Source organism: Rhinatrema bivittatum, chromosome 13 (assembly GCF_901001135.1).
Source record: "Rhinatrema bivittatum chromosome 13, aRhiBiv1.1, whole genome shotgun sequence".
NCBI lineage: Eukaryota > Metazoa > Chordata > Amphibia > Gymnophiona > Rhinatrematidae > Rhinatrema > Rhinatrema bivittatum.
In genome coordinates this window covers 51,637,223-51,650,798 of record NC_042627.1, presented here as the reverse complement: position 1 = coordinate 51,650,798, position 13,576 = coordinate 51,637,223, and the positions used below count along the sequence as shown (strand labels likewise).

The following is a 13,576-nucleotide window of genomic DNA, read 5'->3' as shown; positions in this document are numbered from 1 at the left end:
TGCGCTTTAAGAGGTAGATTTTATGACATGTGCGAGCGGCCTACATGTGCGCGCACATGTGCGCCCAGTTTTATAACATGCGCATGCATCATATCTCTCCTCAGCCGTCTCTTCTAAAAAGTTGAAGAGTCCTAACCTCTTTAGCCTTTCTTCATAGGGGAATCGTTCCATCCCCTTTATCATTTTGGTTACCCTTCTCTGTACCTTTTTTGTATCTTTTCATTCAACCTGTCCATAATGGGGAAAAAAGACCTTCAGCAGCCTGCTGTACACCACTCACCTGTGCTGCTTCCCTGGAAAGAGGCAGCACAGGTGAGTGGTTCTCTGTAGCCATTGGACTGGCTGCTGGCACGCGATCCCTCGACATAGCGGCAATGGCCGTTGTGTTTCAGAGGCCTCTGGCCCCGCCCCGGACCACTCCGCCCCGCCCACTCCCTGCCCCTTTTGTAAAGCCCCGGGACTTACACGCGTCCTGGGGCTTTACGCGAGTTGCTTGGCCTTTTGAAAATAGGCCCGGCGCACGTAACCTTTTGAAAATCCAGCCTTAAATGATCTTGTTGTTTTGCCTACATACAAAAGATTACAATCACAAAAAACTCCATAGACAGCATGATCTGTCAAACACATACTAAAGTGTCTCAATTCATAAGTGCGTTTCTTTGGATTTCAAATGAGCGAGCACAGGTGGAGTTTTAGGGTGCCGTTCTCCACAGAAAGCTGCTGGTGGGTGCATCTCTCCAAGGGGTGTGCTTGAAGGAGTATCCTGTCCTGAGAGAGTGACTGGGACCCTAGGTCACTCTCCCAGGACTGGGTATCCAGGAGTGAGAGGACGATTCTTGGGTTCTTTAAGGCATGACCGGTAGCTGGTGGTAAAGACTTAAGGAAGAGGTGTAAGTTCCTATTCCATATTTGTCCAAAGAGTACTTCAGAGATTTGGAGAGGAAAAAAAAGAGCTTGTCCTTTGTGGGAGTTCAGAGAAAGGTCCTGAGGGGTTGCTGACTGACCAAAAAGAATCAGCCAGAAGGTCATCTGATTTTGAGACGTGAGAAATTCCAGAGAGAAGGAGAAAGAGCTGCATCCAGAGACTAGGGGAGAGCCAAGAGGAAGATTCTTTCCCCACAGAGCTTACCTGCCCATTAAGTCTACTATTCTGCAAATGTGAGAGACTACAGCATCTTTTGTGCTTTTAGACTTTATTTTTTCTGGATTGTGTGCTGCACTAACTCTTTATATGCTGCTGTGAATTGTATTTCTCCTGCCATCGGTGACCAGTAAATAATTTTATTTTGGACAGCAACTTTGCTATGCAGCGTGATGTTTTGTGACTTTGACTGGGCTGTTGTGCAGAAGAACCCCAGAATAGAGAAACCCTAAGGGCCTTGGAAAAACTGACCTCCCCTCCCTTATGTGGGAAGAAGTTATTGGGCTTGCTCTGGCCCTTCACCTTCCCAGTGAGCCCCTGTGCTGTGCCCGGATGGCAGGGGCTACAATAGTAATAAAGTAGGAGCATCGCTCTTATAGCCACATGCATGCCCATCAAACTGAAATGCATTTTACACAGGCCAAGTAAAGAGAAAGTTACTTTAGGTCACACCACAACCTTTCATAGAAATCCTTTATCTTATCACCTATATCAGCTGTGTGAAATAGACGTAAACCCTTTAAATTCCTCTACTGTGCTGTCTTTGCAGTCCAATACTGACTCTCATGCCATGACCACCATGTATTATTTTTTTTTCATTGCCTGACTTATCTTGAAAATAGAAGCTGGTGAACCTGCATGCCTCTCATCATCAGGGCTCCAAGGCTGCATCCTTTCCTCCAACATTTGCTCCAGGGTAAATATTAGGACCCAGAGGAGATACTCTGGAAGGTCCTTCTGTTCATCTCTGTATTTACTCTCTTCTCAATTTTAAATATTTGACCTTAGATTGTAAGATATATATGTGTGTGTGTGTGTGTTGGGGGGAGAGGGTAGCAGGGAGGGAGGACAGTACCTACATTTCTTGAGATTTTGTACCAGTGTTTCTCAACCCACTCTATCTCATGCATATTCATTGTCTATATCCTGAAAATCTGGCTGATTGGCTGTGTCCTGAGGACTGGGTTGTGAACCACTGCACTGTGCTTACACATTAAAATACTGTAGCATGTAAATAACCTGCATGTGCTATTATCAGTTGCTGGATAGAGTTTCCTTTGCTTTTGTTGTCAGGCTAGTTTTGGAGTAGCCAGTAGGGGTGTGCATTTGTTTTCACCATATTGGCGATCCGCAATGTATATTGCACTATTCGTAGTATTCGTGGGGAAGTGAAACGTATCGCGATTCCCCACGAATACACGAATCTTCGCCGAATTATACGGCCACCTAAATAAAAATTTAAACAAACCCCCCACCCTCCCAAGACTTACCAAAACTCCCTGGTGGTCCAGCGGGGGGTCTGGGAGCCATCCCCCGCATTCACACCATCGGTGCCTGTTTCATCATGGCACCGATAGCCTTTGTCACAGGGGCTACCGGTGCCATTGGTCAGCCCCTGTCAAATGGTCATCGGCGCCATCTTGTGCTCCTACCATGTGACAGGGGCTGACCAATGGCACCGGTAGCCCCTGTGATATAATATGGGCAAAGGCTATCGGCGCCATTTTGAGTACTGGCATCGGACGGCCGGCGTGCAGGAGGTCGCTCCCGGACCCATGGTGGACTTTTGGCAAGTCTTGTGGGGGTCAGGAGGCCCCCCCAAGCTGGCCAAAAGTCCCTGAGGGTCCAACGGGGGTCCCGGAGCGACCTCCTGCACTCCGGCCGTCCGATGCCAGTACTCAAAATGGCGCCGATAGCCTTTGCCCATATTATGTCACAGGGGCTACTGGTGCCATTGGTCAGCCCCTGTCACATGGTAGGAGCACAAGATGGCGCCAATGACCATGTGACAGGGGCTGACCAATGGCACCTGTAACCCCTGTGACAAAGGCTATCGGCGCCATGATGAAACCGGCACCGATGGTGTGAGAGTGCGGGGGATGGCTCCCGGACTCCCCGCTGGACCACCAGGGAGTTTTGGTAAGTCTTTGGGGGGTCAGGAGGGTGGGGGTTGTAGTTAATTTTAATTTTAGCTGGGATACGAATAGAAATCGCCATATTAACGCATCAGGGCGCCATACTGCCGAATGCAACGTATCTGCTCCCCGACGAATCCGAATCATGAATGCAACGTATGGCGTCCCTCTGCACATCCCTAGTAGCCAGCACATTCTTCCTTCTGCTTCCAGCATACCAGTCCAATGGCTACAGTAGAACCTGTGCTGCCTCTTTCCAGGGAAGCAGCACAGGTGAGTGGTGTACAGCAGGCTGCTGAAGGTCTTTTTTCCCCCATCATGGACAGGTCCTTGGAGCTGGTATGGCGGTATGTAAGAAATAAATTAAATTAAAAGATACAAAAAAGGTACAGAGAAGGGTAACCAAAATGATAAAGGGGATGGAACGATTCCCCTATGAAGAAAGGCTAATGAGGTTAGGACTCTTCAACTTTTTAGAAGAGACAACTGAGGGGAGATATGATAGAGGTCTATAAAATAATGAGTGGAGTGGAGCAAGTAAACTTTAATCTGTTGTTTACTCTTTCAAAAAGTACAAAGACTAGGGGACACACATATTGAAGTAACTAGATGGTACATTTAAAACTAATAAAGAGAAAATATTTTTTTTCTCAATGCATAATTAAACTCTGGAATTCGTTGCCAGAGAATGTGGTAAAACCTGTTAGTGTAGTTGGGTTAAAAAAGGTTTGGACAAGTTCCTGGAGGAACTTTAACCATTATTAAGGTAGAATTGCAGAAATCCACTGCTTATCCCAGGCATAAGCAAGCAGCTTGGAATCTATCTACCCCTTGGGATCCTGCCAGGTACTTGTGACCTGGCTTGGTCACTTTTGGAAACAGGATACTGGGCTTGATGGACCTTTGGTCTGATCCAGTATGGCAAGTCTTATGTACTTCTGAATGTTTAAATGGCTTTATGTATACATGTGTATGGATGTATGTATGAAATCATGTTCTGCTTGTAGTGCATGCTCATGACAGCATGGCTGCTATGTGCTTTTTGTGCATGTGAGGCCAACAGAATTGTCACTCAGTAATACAGGTTTTACACTGGTGTGCCATCTGTGCTGCATTCACTTAATGGTAGGTATCAGTCTTTTACTATTGGTTTTCCACGTGTTACTCTGAGGAAAAATAAGGGTTTCATTCTGCTGTTTGGCACTCTGATGCTGTCTTGTTTTGATCATGTTAACTAAAGGTATTACTTCATTATTCTGGTTAATTCTGCAAATAAAACATTATTGTGATTTAGCATTATTAAGAGAAAACACAATAGATAATTCGCCAGAAATTAAAACACACAAAAATATGCAACATGTCCCCTTGTCCTTTCTGATTTTTATCTCGTTCCTGAAAAGATCCTAAGGTTTAACATTTTTCAAAGCTTCACCTTCTTTCACACACTTACTGCTTTGTATCTAAGTAAGTTAGGGTACTGCTGTGCTAATCCTCAGAAGAACCCAATAGACCCATCATTCCAAAATATGGGAACTGAAACATGGACTTCTTGGAAGGAGGAATGTTTGAGACTATGGACTATGACTGCAATAATAGATTACCTTTAATATCAAAACATATGAATAATCTCAGAAAAATATATATAATTTAACAAAAAAAGACCTTGGAATACAACCAAAAAGAGAAAGCTTTAGAGCCAAGAAGCAAGCAAGCAAGCTTATTACTCTAGTTAGCACTATCACTTTAAATGCATCGCTTCTTCATTTTCAAGCCACCATTTTGAAACAAACTTAAACCCCATATTTCAATATGAAAGGCCACAAATCGAACTATTAATTTCATGGTGACATTTTTATAAGCAGAATCTGGGTTTCAACAAAAAGCAATTTATTTAATTGAAGAGTTTACATCAATTGGCAAGGACAGTCTCAAAATTCTAGACAAAAAAATGATGTTCCAATGATAAGTTCTCAAGTAAATTTATTCACTTAAGAGTAAAACTGTTAACACTTTTATTAAACTAGGAATCATGGGCTACATTAAATTTTATAGTATCTAAACTTAATAGTATGATTTATAAGCTGTCTCATTTACAGAGTGCATCTGCTGTAAAACTTGCAGTAAAATATGAGCTTATCAAGTAAAAATAAATAAAAATGTTAAGGGCTGTGCATTAATGGCAGCTGAACCCTATGGTAAAGTCTTATTTTAGTCAGAAAACTATTATTTAAGACAGAACTGACAAGGTTTGCGTGATCATGTTTACCAAGAATAAGAGAACAGACTATTGGAGGAAGAGATATAAATGAAAGAAGGTAGAATTGGATTAAGTAGAAAGAAAAAGGAACAATATTCCAGGACCCAAGCTCCCTAAAATCTCAACTCAACTCCCTAAATGTAGTCACCTCATCTCCCTTCCTGATTTTTAATTCAATCTTGCATCTGTTTTCACACCACTGACTTTACATTAGGCATATGCTTTTGCTTGAAAATCATACAGAAACAGTGACATTTTTGTTTTTCATTTTGTGCCATTTTGAAAATGAAACAAAAACAAAAGAAAAATTTAGGTTAATTTCATATTTTTGTTTTAGTCCTTGGTATATTGGTTTTTTTTTTTAACACACACTAACCTTAGCGTGTGCTACAAACATTTAGGGCCAGATTTTAAAAGGGTTACGAGCATAAGGTACGCGCGTAAGCCTTTTAAAATGCCCCTGCGTGAGCCGAGCCTATATTGCATAGGCTTCCGGCACGCGCAAAGCCCCGGGACGCACGTAAGTCACGGGGCTTTCTTGGGGTGGGCGTATTGGGGGGCGTGACGCGGTCGGCATGTCATCTGGGGGCGGTGCTGTGGGCGTGGTTTCAGCCCAGGGGCTTTCCGGGGGCGTGGCCGTGGCCTCCAGACCAGCCCCCGGACTGGAACATGGCGCGCGGCAGCCGGCCCAGCGCACGCAAAGTTATGCCTGCTTCGAGCAGGCATAACTTGTGCAACAAAGGTAGGGGGGGTTTAGATAGGGCCGGGGGGGGGGTTAGGTAGGGGAAGGGAGGGGAAGGTGGGGGGAGGCGGAGGGAATGGGCACCGCGTGCAGGGCTCGGCATGTGCAAGTTGCACAAATGTGCACCCCCATGCGCGCGCTGACCCTGGATTTTATAAGATACGCGCGGCTACGCGCGTATCTTATAAAATCCGGCGTACTTTTGTTCACGCCTGGTGCGCGAACAAATGTATGCGCGTGCGCTATGTTTTAAAATGTACCCCTTAGTGTGCATTAAATGGTTTTAATGTGTAGTAGATGGTTTAAGCATTAAAATGAAATCGTTTTACTGCGCGTTAAAAACATCTAGTGTGCACTAAAAGGAAAAATCAAAACAAAACATAAAAAGAAAAAATGAAATGAAACTATATTCCTCCCACAATGAAATAAATAATGAAATTAAAACCAATTTCCCCACTTGTTATACTTTATTGAAGCATTTAACAATTGCTTGCTAATTATGAGGACAATTTTCAGATAAATGCTGATTTACTTGGGAAAATTCATCTGCCTGAAAACTAGGGATATGCATTCATTTTTAACGAATGCAACAAATGAGGCAATTTTCAGTTCTTTCCAAATGGAACAAACGAAAATAGCTTTGGACAAAAATACCAAAACTTTTCAAGTATTTTTGTATTTGTTTCATTTTGAATTTTAAAAAATGGGCCTCTAATAGCCTTGTGCGACAACCTACCTAAATGCCAGGTCTGGTGCCTTGATCTAGTCCCCGGCCGGGCCCAGTGCCATGGCCTAGCTACCAGCTGGGCCCAGCACCTCAGCCTACTGCTGGGCAGTGTTCACAGTTGAGTCCTAAGTCCAATCCCAGACCCAGTGCTGAGGCCTAGTTCATGCACTGCAGCCTAGCCCTGGGTTGGTCCTACCCTGTAGCCCAGTCCTGGTCCAGCCCAGTTCTGCGGATTAACCTCAGACCTAGCTGAGGCTTGGCCTGGCACTGGCACTGAAGCCTGGTCCTAATGCTAGGGTCCGGCACTAAGGCCTGATTCTGGCCTTGAGGCCAAGGCCCTGCCCTGGTCTGGCGCTTTGCATTAAGGCCTGGTTCCAGCATTGGGTCTTGCTGGGGCTAGGCCTCAGCACTAAGCCCAGCCTGAGCTAAGTCTTGGCACTGGGGCTAAGCCTTGGCATCGAGCCTAGCCCTTAGCACCAGGTCCAGTCTGAACTGGCCCAAGGCTAGGCTTTGGTACCAGGCCCAGTCCTGTGCTAAGCCTCTGCACTGGGCCCAAGCCATCAGTGCCAGAGGCCTTGCTCAGGTTAGTTTTTTGACCTGTCAGGTTTGACAGAATCCCATATTTTTTTGGGAGGTGGGTTAGGATTTTTTTGTTTTGGGAATTTATTTGTTTAATGCTTTTTTTTTGTTTTACAAATGAACCAAACAAAAAAAAAAATGAAACCCCAAATAAACCATTTAATTAACCAAATTTAATAATAATAAAAAAAAACAAAACAAAAAAAAACTGAAAAAAATTTGGCAGCATAGCCCTACTGCAAACTGTCCTTCTCAGAGTGCCTAAAAAGTATACATCAGGATTGTAATATTGTGAGGTCTTGATAGGCAGTTATGTCCTCCTACCAACACAGACCTCTGAAGCTTTGGAGACTATCTGGTCAGTTCTCCCAGCTCCTAGGTCTAGACTTTCTGCTGCTGGCCATCTTGTTCTGTCTGGACATATATAATTTCCAGGCTATCAGGTGGCAGGTTGCCAGACCTTGGTTCTCATTTTCTGGCCCTCTCATTGGAGTCCTGCTTCCAGATTTTATCTTGCTGTATTGACTCCAGCATATTTCTCACTTCTTCATATCTGCTAATTTGATCTTCGTAGGTCATGGTTTAGGGCCTACTACTAAGCTTTGCTAGCCACCAGCAAGTGAGGGCTTAACCTGAGGGAAAGGTGGACATAATTGGCATAAGAAACTTTGATGCATTTCCAGTTGGAACCCATCTGACTTGTTTTGCTAGCATATCTCCTAATCAGGCCTTGGGAGTCACAACCCTGGCAGACACAATTAGTCATGCTATTAGCAGCACAAAATTATTCAGACTGATACAAAATTATTCAGAGTAGTTAAATCACAGGCAGACTGTGATACATTACAGGAGGACCTTGCAAGACTGGAAGATTGGGCATCCAAATGGCAGATGAAATTTAATGTGGACAAGTGCAAGGTGATGCACATAGGGAAAAATAACCCTTGCTGTAGTTACACGATGTTAGGTTCCATGTTAGGAGCTACCACCCAGGAAAAAGATCTAGGCATCATAGTGGATAATACTTTAAAATCGTCGGCTCAGTGTGCTGCAGCAGTCAAAAAAGCAAATAGAATGTTAGGAATTATTAGGAAGGGAATGGTTAATAGAACGGAAAATGTCATAATGCCTCTGTATTGCTCCATGGTGAGACCGCACCTTGAATACTGTGTACAATTCTGGTCGCCGCATCTCAAAAAAGATATAGTTGCGATGGAGAAGGTACAGAGAAGGGCAACCAAAATGATAAAGGGGATGGAACAGCTCCCCTATGAGGAAAGGCTGAAGAGATTAGAACTGTTCAGCTTGGAGAAGAGACGGCTGAGGGGGGATATGATAGAGGTCTTTAAGATCATGAGAGGTCTTGAACGAGTAGATGTGACTCGGTTATTTACACTTTCGAATAATAGAAGGACTAGGGGGCATTCCATTAAGTTAGCAAGTAACACATTTAAGACTAATCGGAGAAAATTCTTTCACTCAACGCACAATAAAGCTCTGGAATTTGTTGCCAGAGAAGGTAGTTAGTGCAGTTAGTGTAGCTGGGTTCAAAAAAGGTTTGGATAAGTTCTTGGAGGAGAAGTCCATTAATGGCTATTAATCAATTATACTTAGGGAATAGCCACTGCTATTAATTGCATCAGTAGCATGGGTTCTTCTTAGTGTTTGGGTAATTGCCAGGTTCTTGTGGCCTGGTTTTTGGCCTCTGTTGGAAACAGGATGCTGGGCTTGATGGACCCTTGGTCTGTCCCAGCATGGCAATTTCTTATGTTCTTATGTTCCTTACGTATTTTTAGGGTGGAGGAACAAAACAGTATGTGTACTTGGCATTTTCAAATGTATACATATTTTACCTCGCCTCTCCATAGCTCACACCAACTTTATGATATGTAATTTTTAAAGAGAAGATATCCAAATAATGTCCCTTGGAAAGTTAGCTACAAAGAATGCATAGTTAAAGTGCTGTACCCATGTACTTTGCAACTACATGGGCTACTCAAAATTGCCCCCATTTCTCAATAAGTCTTTCATATGTTTCAGCCACTATATATGGAATCATACTTTTAGTCTGAAAATTGTAAAGTCACAGATGGTGCAAGATGCTCTACTTATATAGTCTACTTTCCAGGCCAGGTACATGATTGTGCATCCAAGCATGGATCTGGATCAAAAATAAGATCACATTGGCCCCCCTAAAATATCCTGAGAATTTCATGTTTACAAGAAGCTACCTCAAATTGTCAAAGGGAAACAACCCAGGTAGTTTCAATTTAAAAATTAGCTACAAGGTGCGTACACACCTTGCAACTAGGCAGGCAATGAAAAGCTACCTTTTACAGAACAATTATCAAAGCCATTTATCTGGGCAGATAGCAATCTAACCAAGTAAATTGCCCTCCTCTGCCCAGTAAAACATAATATAAGTTTCCATAGTGTGCATAATTTTAGCTCGGTTAAAAAGTGACATTTCCAGAGGGAGGAAAGGAAGGACATTAAGGTCAGTGGAGGAAAACAGCACATGTAGTTGCCATTTTTGAAAGGATGCATGCTATTTTATTCCTCTCTGTAGCCCACACAAAAAAAAAACCTGATACCGACCACACTGGCATTTTTAGTGCACATACTTTAGGCTAGAAAAATGTGGAAACATTATTAAGGACTTATTTAGTTAATTTGAAGAACTTTTAATGCGTAGAATATAGTAGAACAAAGATACCCACTAATATATATAGCTAATGTAATTGCTTAAAATAAAGACTATACATTCTGAGAATAAATATGCCATTTTCCATAGCTTGCTTGTAACAAGAAACAAGTCATGAGATCAGATATAATAACGAGCAGTTACTCGTGAAGCTAACCTTGCAGATATCAGGGAAAACAGGTGATCAGCAACCTGGCCACACCTAACTGTTGCTGATATGATTAGCTCAAACAGTTGAGGCCTCAACAAATGAGAAGAACATATGGGCGTAGAAGAACATTAAAATAATTACTGTGCATTAACATCAACATTAATTTCAAGCAACTGACTACTTTTGTTTCATTTCCAAAAATATATAATTTTCTCAAAGAAATTCTAAAAAAATGTGTTCCACTGTCAACACAAAGCATGACTATATATACATGCTAGTTTTTGATAAAGGTGTCTATGCAATAAAGTTTAACGTGCATATTTAGGGCCCTTTTGCATGCTAAGAAAAGCCAGCTGTGCGGTAAACCCCCCACATGCATGTTAAGACAGTACCTTAAGATGATAACAAGGTTGTGCCAAAATTATCATGCCCTCACATGTAAATGAGTGTCCATCATATGTAAATGAGGCTTTACTGGGCCCATGAGAAACAATATGTAATGCTCTGCAGTCTGCTCACCTATTTTCTGTGGGCTTGCTATAGCCCAAAAATGTATCATCTGCCTCAGAAAACAGGAGTTCAGTTTTTGCCAGCCCCCAAAATGTCCGTGGTGAATGTTCCAAAGTGAAAAGGACAGTTAGCGTGGAGGATTCCCTCGCTCCCTGAATCTGTTAAACCAAAAGTGCCCCCCCCCAAACTGTAGCCCTTAAACACTATTCTTTCTGTTATAGAAGGAACACCCCCACTGAAAGGCATCTCATTAGCCCCCAAGAGGCATTCACCCCCCCCCCAAAAAATACCTTCTCTTCCTCCCCACCTCCCCTGAGAGGCATCACATCCATAAGCTCTTATTCTTCCTCTACCAAGTCCTTACCACTACTATCATGGTTGTGCTAGTGAGGCGTTTGAAGTGTATGAAAGGTGAAATATAAATCAAACACATACAACAATTAATTAATTAATAATGTACAGACAATAAAACACAATGCACACCACATAGAGTTTTAACATGCACACTTCATTTTCACTAACTCACACATAAAACTTTTAGCTCAAATTTATTGCAAAGATCAAACACCTAAATACCTTAGGCAAGTCTGCATCACATAACACTATATGTGCAAATACAGAGAAAAATGTACTATTCCAGCAGCAGAGATGCAGCAGGTTATCTCAGAAATATATCTCATTAGTTGGTTTTGAAGTTTTTGATAATTATTGTTGAGATTTGTGGCTGCATACTGGCTGAGAAAATACTATGAATCAGCCCTAGAAAATACTTGAAACCAGTGCTAGAATAATAGAAATCCTTGAAAAAAGTGTGAAAGTGTGACATTGGTAAGTGAAAACTGATCATAGGGTAAATCAGAAACAGAGGCAGTAGTCTGTTCCAGGACTAATATATTGAAAACTGCTATTCTTAACATGTTCTAAGAACAAGGCGAAGTTATGAGAGAGAAGGCCTATAAATTGTGCACTTACTCTTAACAGGACTGTCCTTAATGCATTGTAACTCCAACTCCTCTGTCTTTTCAGGCTCTGGCAGAGGATGTACCTCACTCTTCCTTTTCTTTACCATGGGATCTGGTTGACTGCTGATTGATGTTCTCCTCAAGGTTTTTGTTCTTCTTTGAACTTCTGCCAGCAGAACAGCTTGCACTGCCTCAATCACCTGGTATGGGGACATAGATGAGATCATTCTGCAGATATAATTTTATACTTAGGATTAGGCTTTTGTCAAACATTTTGTGCATTGAGAATCAAAGGTAAAAACATTAGTTTCCAGCTAAACGTATTTCATCATAAAATTACAATTTCACTTTGAATCCACAACTGAATGTCTCTGCAATGGGCTAGTGGATTAATATTCTAATTGGTTATATACTCTAAGCAATTCAACTGTTGAATTTCTAATAGAGATGACTGTTTTCAAATGTTGGTACTGATTCCATATACTAAATTCTGATGCTTTAACTGACTACACATGAAAGGAAACACACAAGTTGAACTTGGCAAATACATACCTATTTATGTTTTCAGTAGCAATTTTAAACTGGATTTTGATTTATTGTGATGGCTGTGATGTGAATTACACAGCTTAGTGCATCTGTGCAAGTGGCTCCCTTTTTATTCACATTTTGGCAGACAAATATCAATTCTCATTTTAATTCATAAAAAGAGTGCAATAAGCTTATGGACATTTTAAATGGTACATCTTAGCTACATCTAAGACCTTAATACAATCACATCGGAAGTGGTTTGTATCACCAATTGGCTTATAAAAGAATACATCCTTCTCATGAGGTGCATAAAGCATTCTCAGACAAACATCACAAAGACAGAAGATGTACAAAAGTTATAAGTTTTGACTTTCAATCACTTCCTGTCAACTTATATGGCTGAAATGAAAAATTACACAGTGGCCATGTGTCATCACTTTCAGTAATTGCATTATTGCAAACAACATGTCCTGTACCTTACCTCGACTGATTGGTCTCTCCAACACGAAATGAGCTTTACCAGGGAAGCATGCTCGGTGTCATGAAAACGAAATCTATTTCTGTCTGTGGATGTACAAAGCAGTTTTGATTCATACAAGTATAGTCAAATAGAGTAATCGACAGTGAAAGAAGGAGATCACACAATTATACTGATAAACTATACTCTAAATATGATAGATTCATTGCAGCTAACATTATTATTGCCTCAGGGGGATCCCAGCACCTTTATTGTATTATATGGTTCGGCTTCACCTCCCTAATGCATCCCATGCTCACATATCTGCACTTCTTTCTCTAAATCCAGTTTTAATACAAATGATTTCCTTTTCTTGTCCTCAACATCCTAAACTTAAAACCAGTGACAAGAAAGCCAAAGATTTTCAGTGGTCTATTCCTTTAAAAAAAAAAAAAAAAAGGAGGCAAATTGAGAGGGCAGAAAGGGCTTTATGATCCTTGGTCCATGTTTCTAGGTGCATCACATTTTCTTCAGGTCTCCTAATAGTATATCAAAGAATAAAAGTCATCAGGGCCTGGGGGTCAGTAGTGAGCACCAGCATATACATTTATTGCACTGAGTGCAAGGAAGCCATAGATTATACTACAAGTGACCAATTAGGAACTTGCACACTTTTAAATCTATACCTTCTTTATAGGATCATCTCAAATGAACAAGAACATATGAATTGCCATACTGATCGGGCCAAGGGTCCATCAAGCCCATCATCCTGCTTCCAACATTGGCCAATCTGGGTCACAAGTACCTGACAAGATCCCCAGTGCTGATATTTTTGAGGATTTTAATTTTACATGCCACAGAGAATCCAAAACAACTGTGCTACATAATAACTACCAGCAATA

At 41.7% G+C, this 13,576-nt stretch overlaps 1 protein-coding gene across 1 annotated transcript in view; it reads right to left on the bottom strand.

The window, feature by feature from the left end:
* Nucleotides 1-13,576, bottom strand: part of WDR72 (WD repeat domain 72) — a 340,497-nt gene that overhangs the window by 90,743 nt on the left and 236,178 nt on the right. Inside the window, exons 17-18 of the mRNA XM_029574500.1 lie at nt 12,699-12,781; nt 11,700-11,889 (exon numbers count right to left, since the gene is read on the bottom strand). Coding sequence (XP_029430360.1) covers nt 11,700-11,889; nt 12,699-12,781 — 273 coding nt within the window. The remainder of the gene's footprint in view (nt 1-11,699; nt 11,890-12,698; nt 12,782-13,576) is intronic.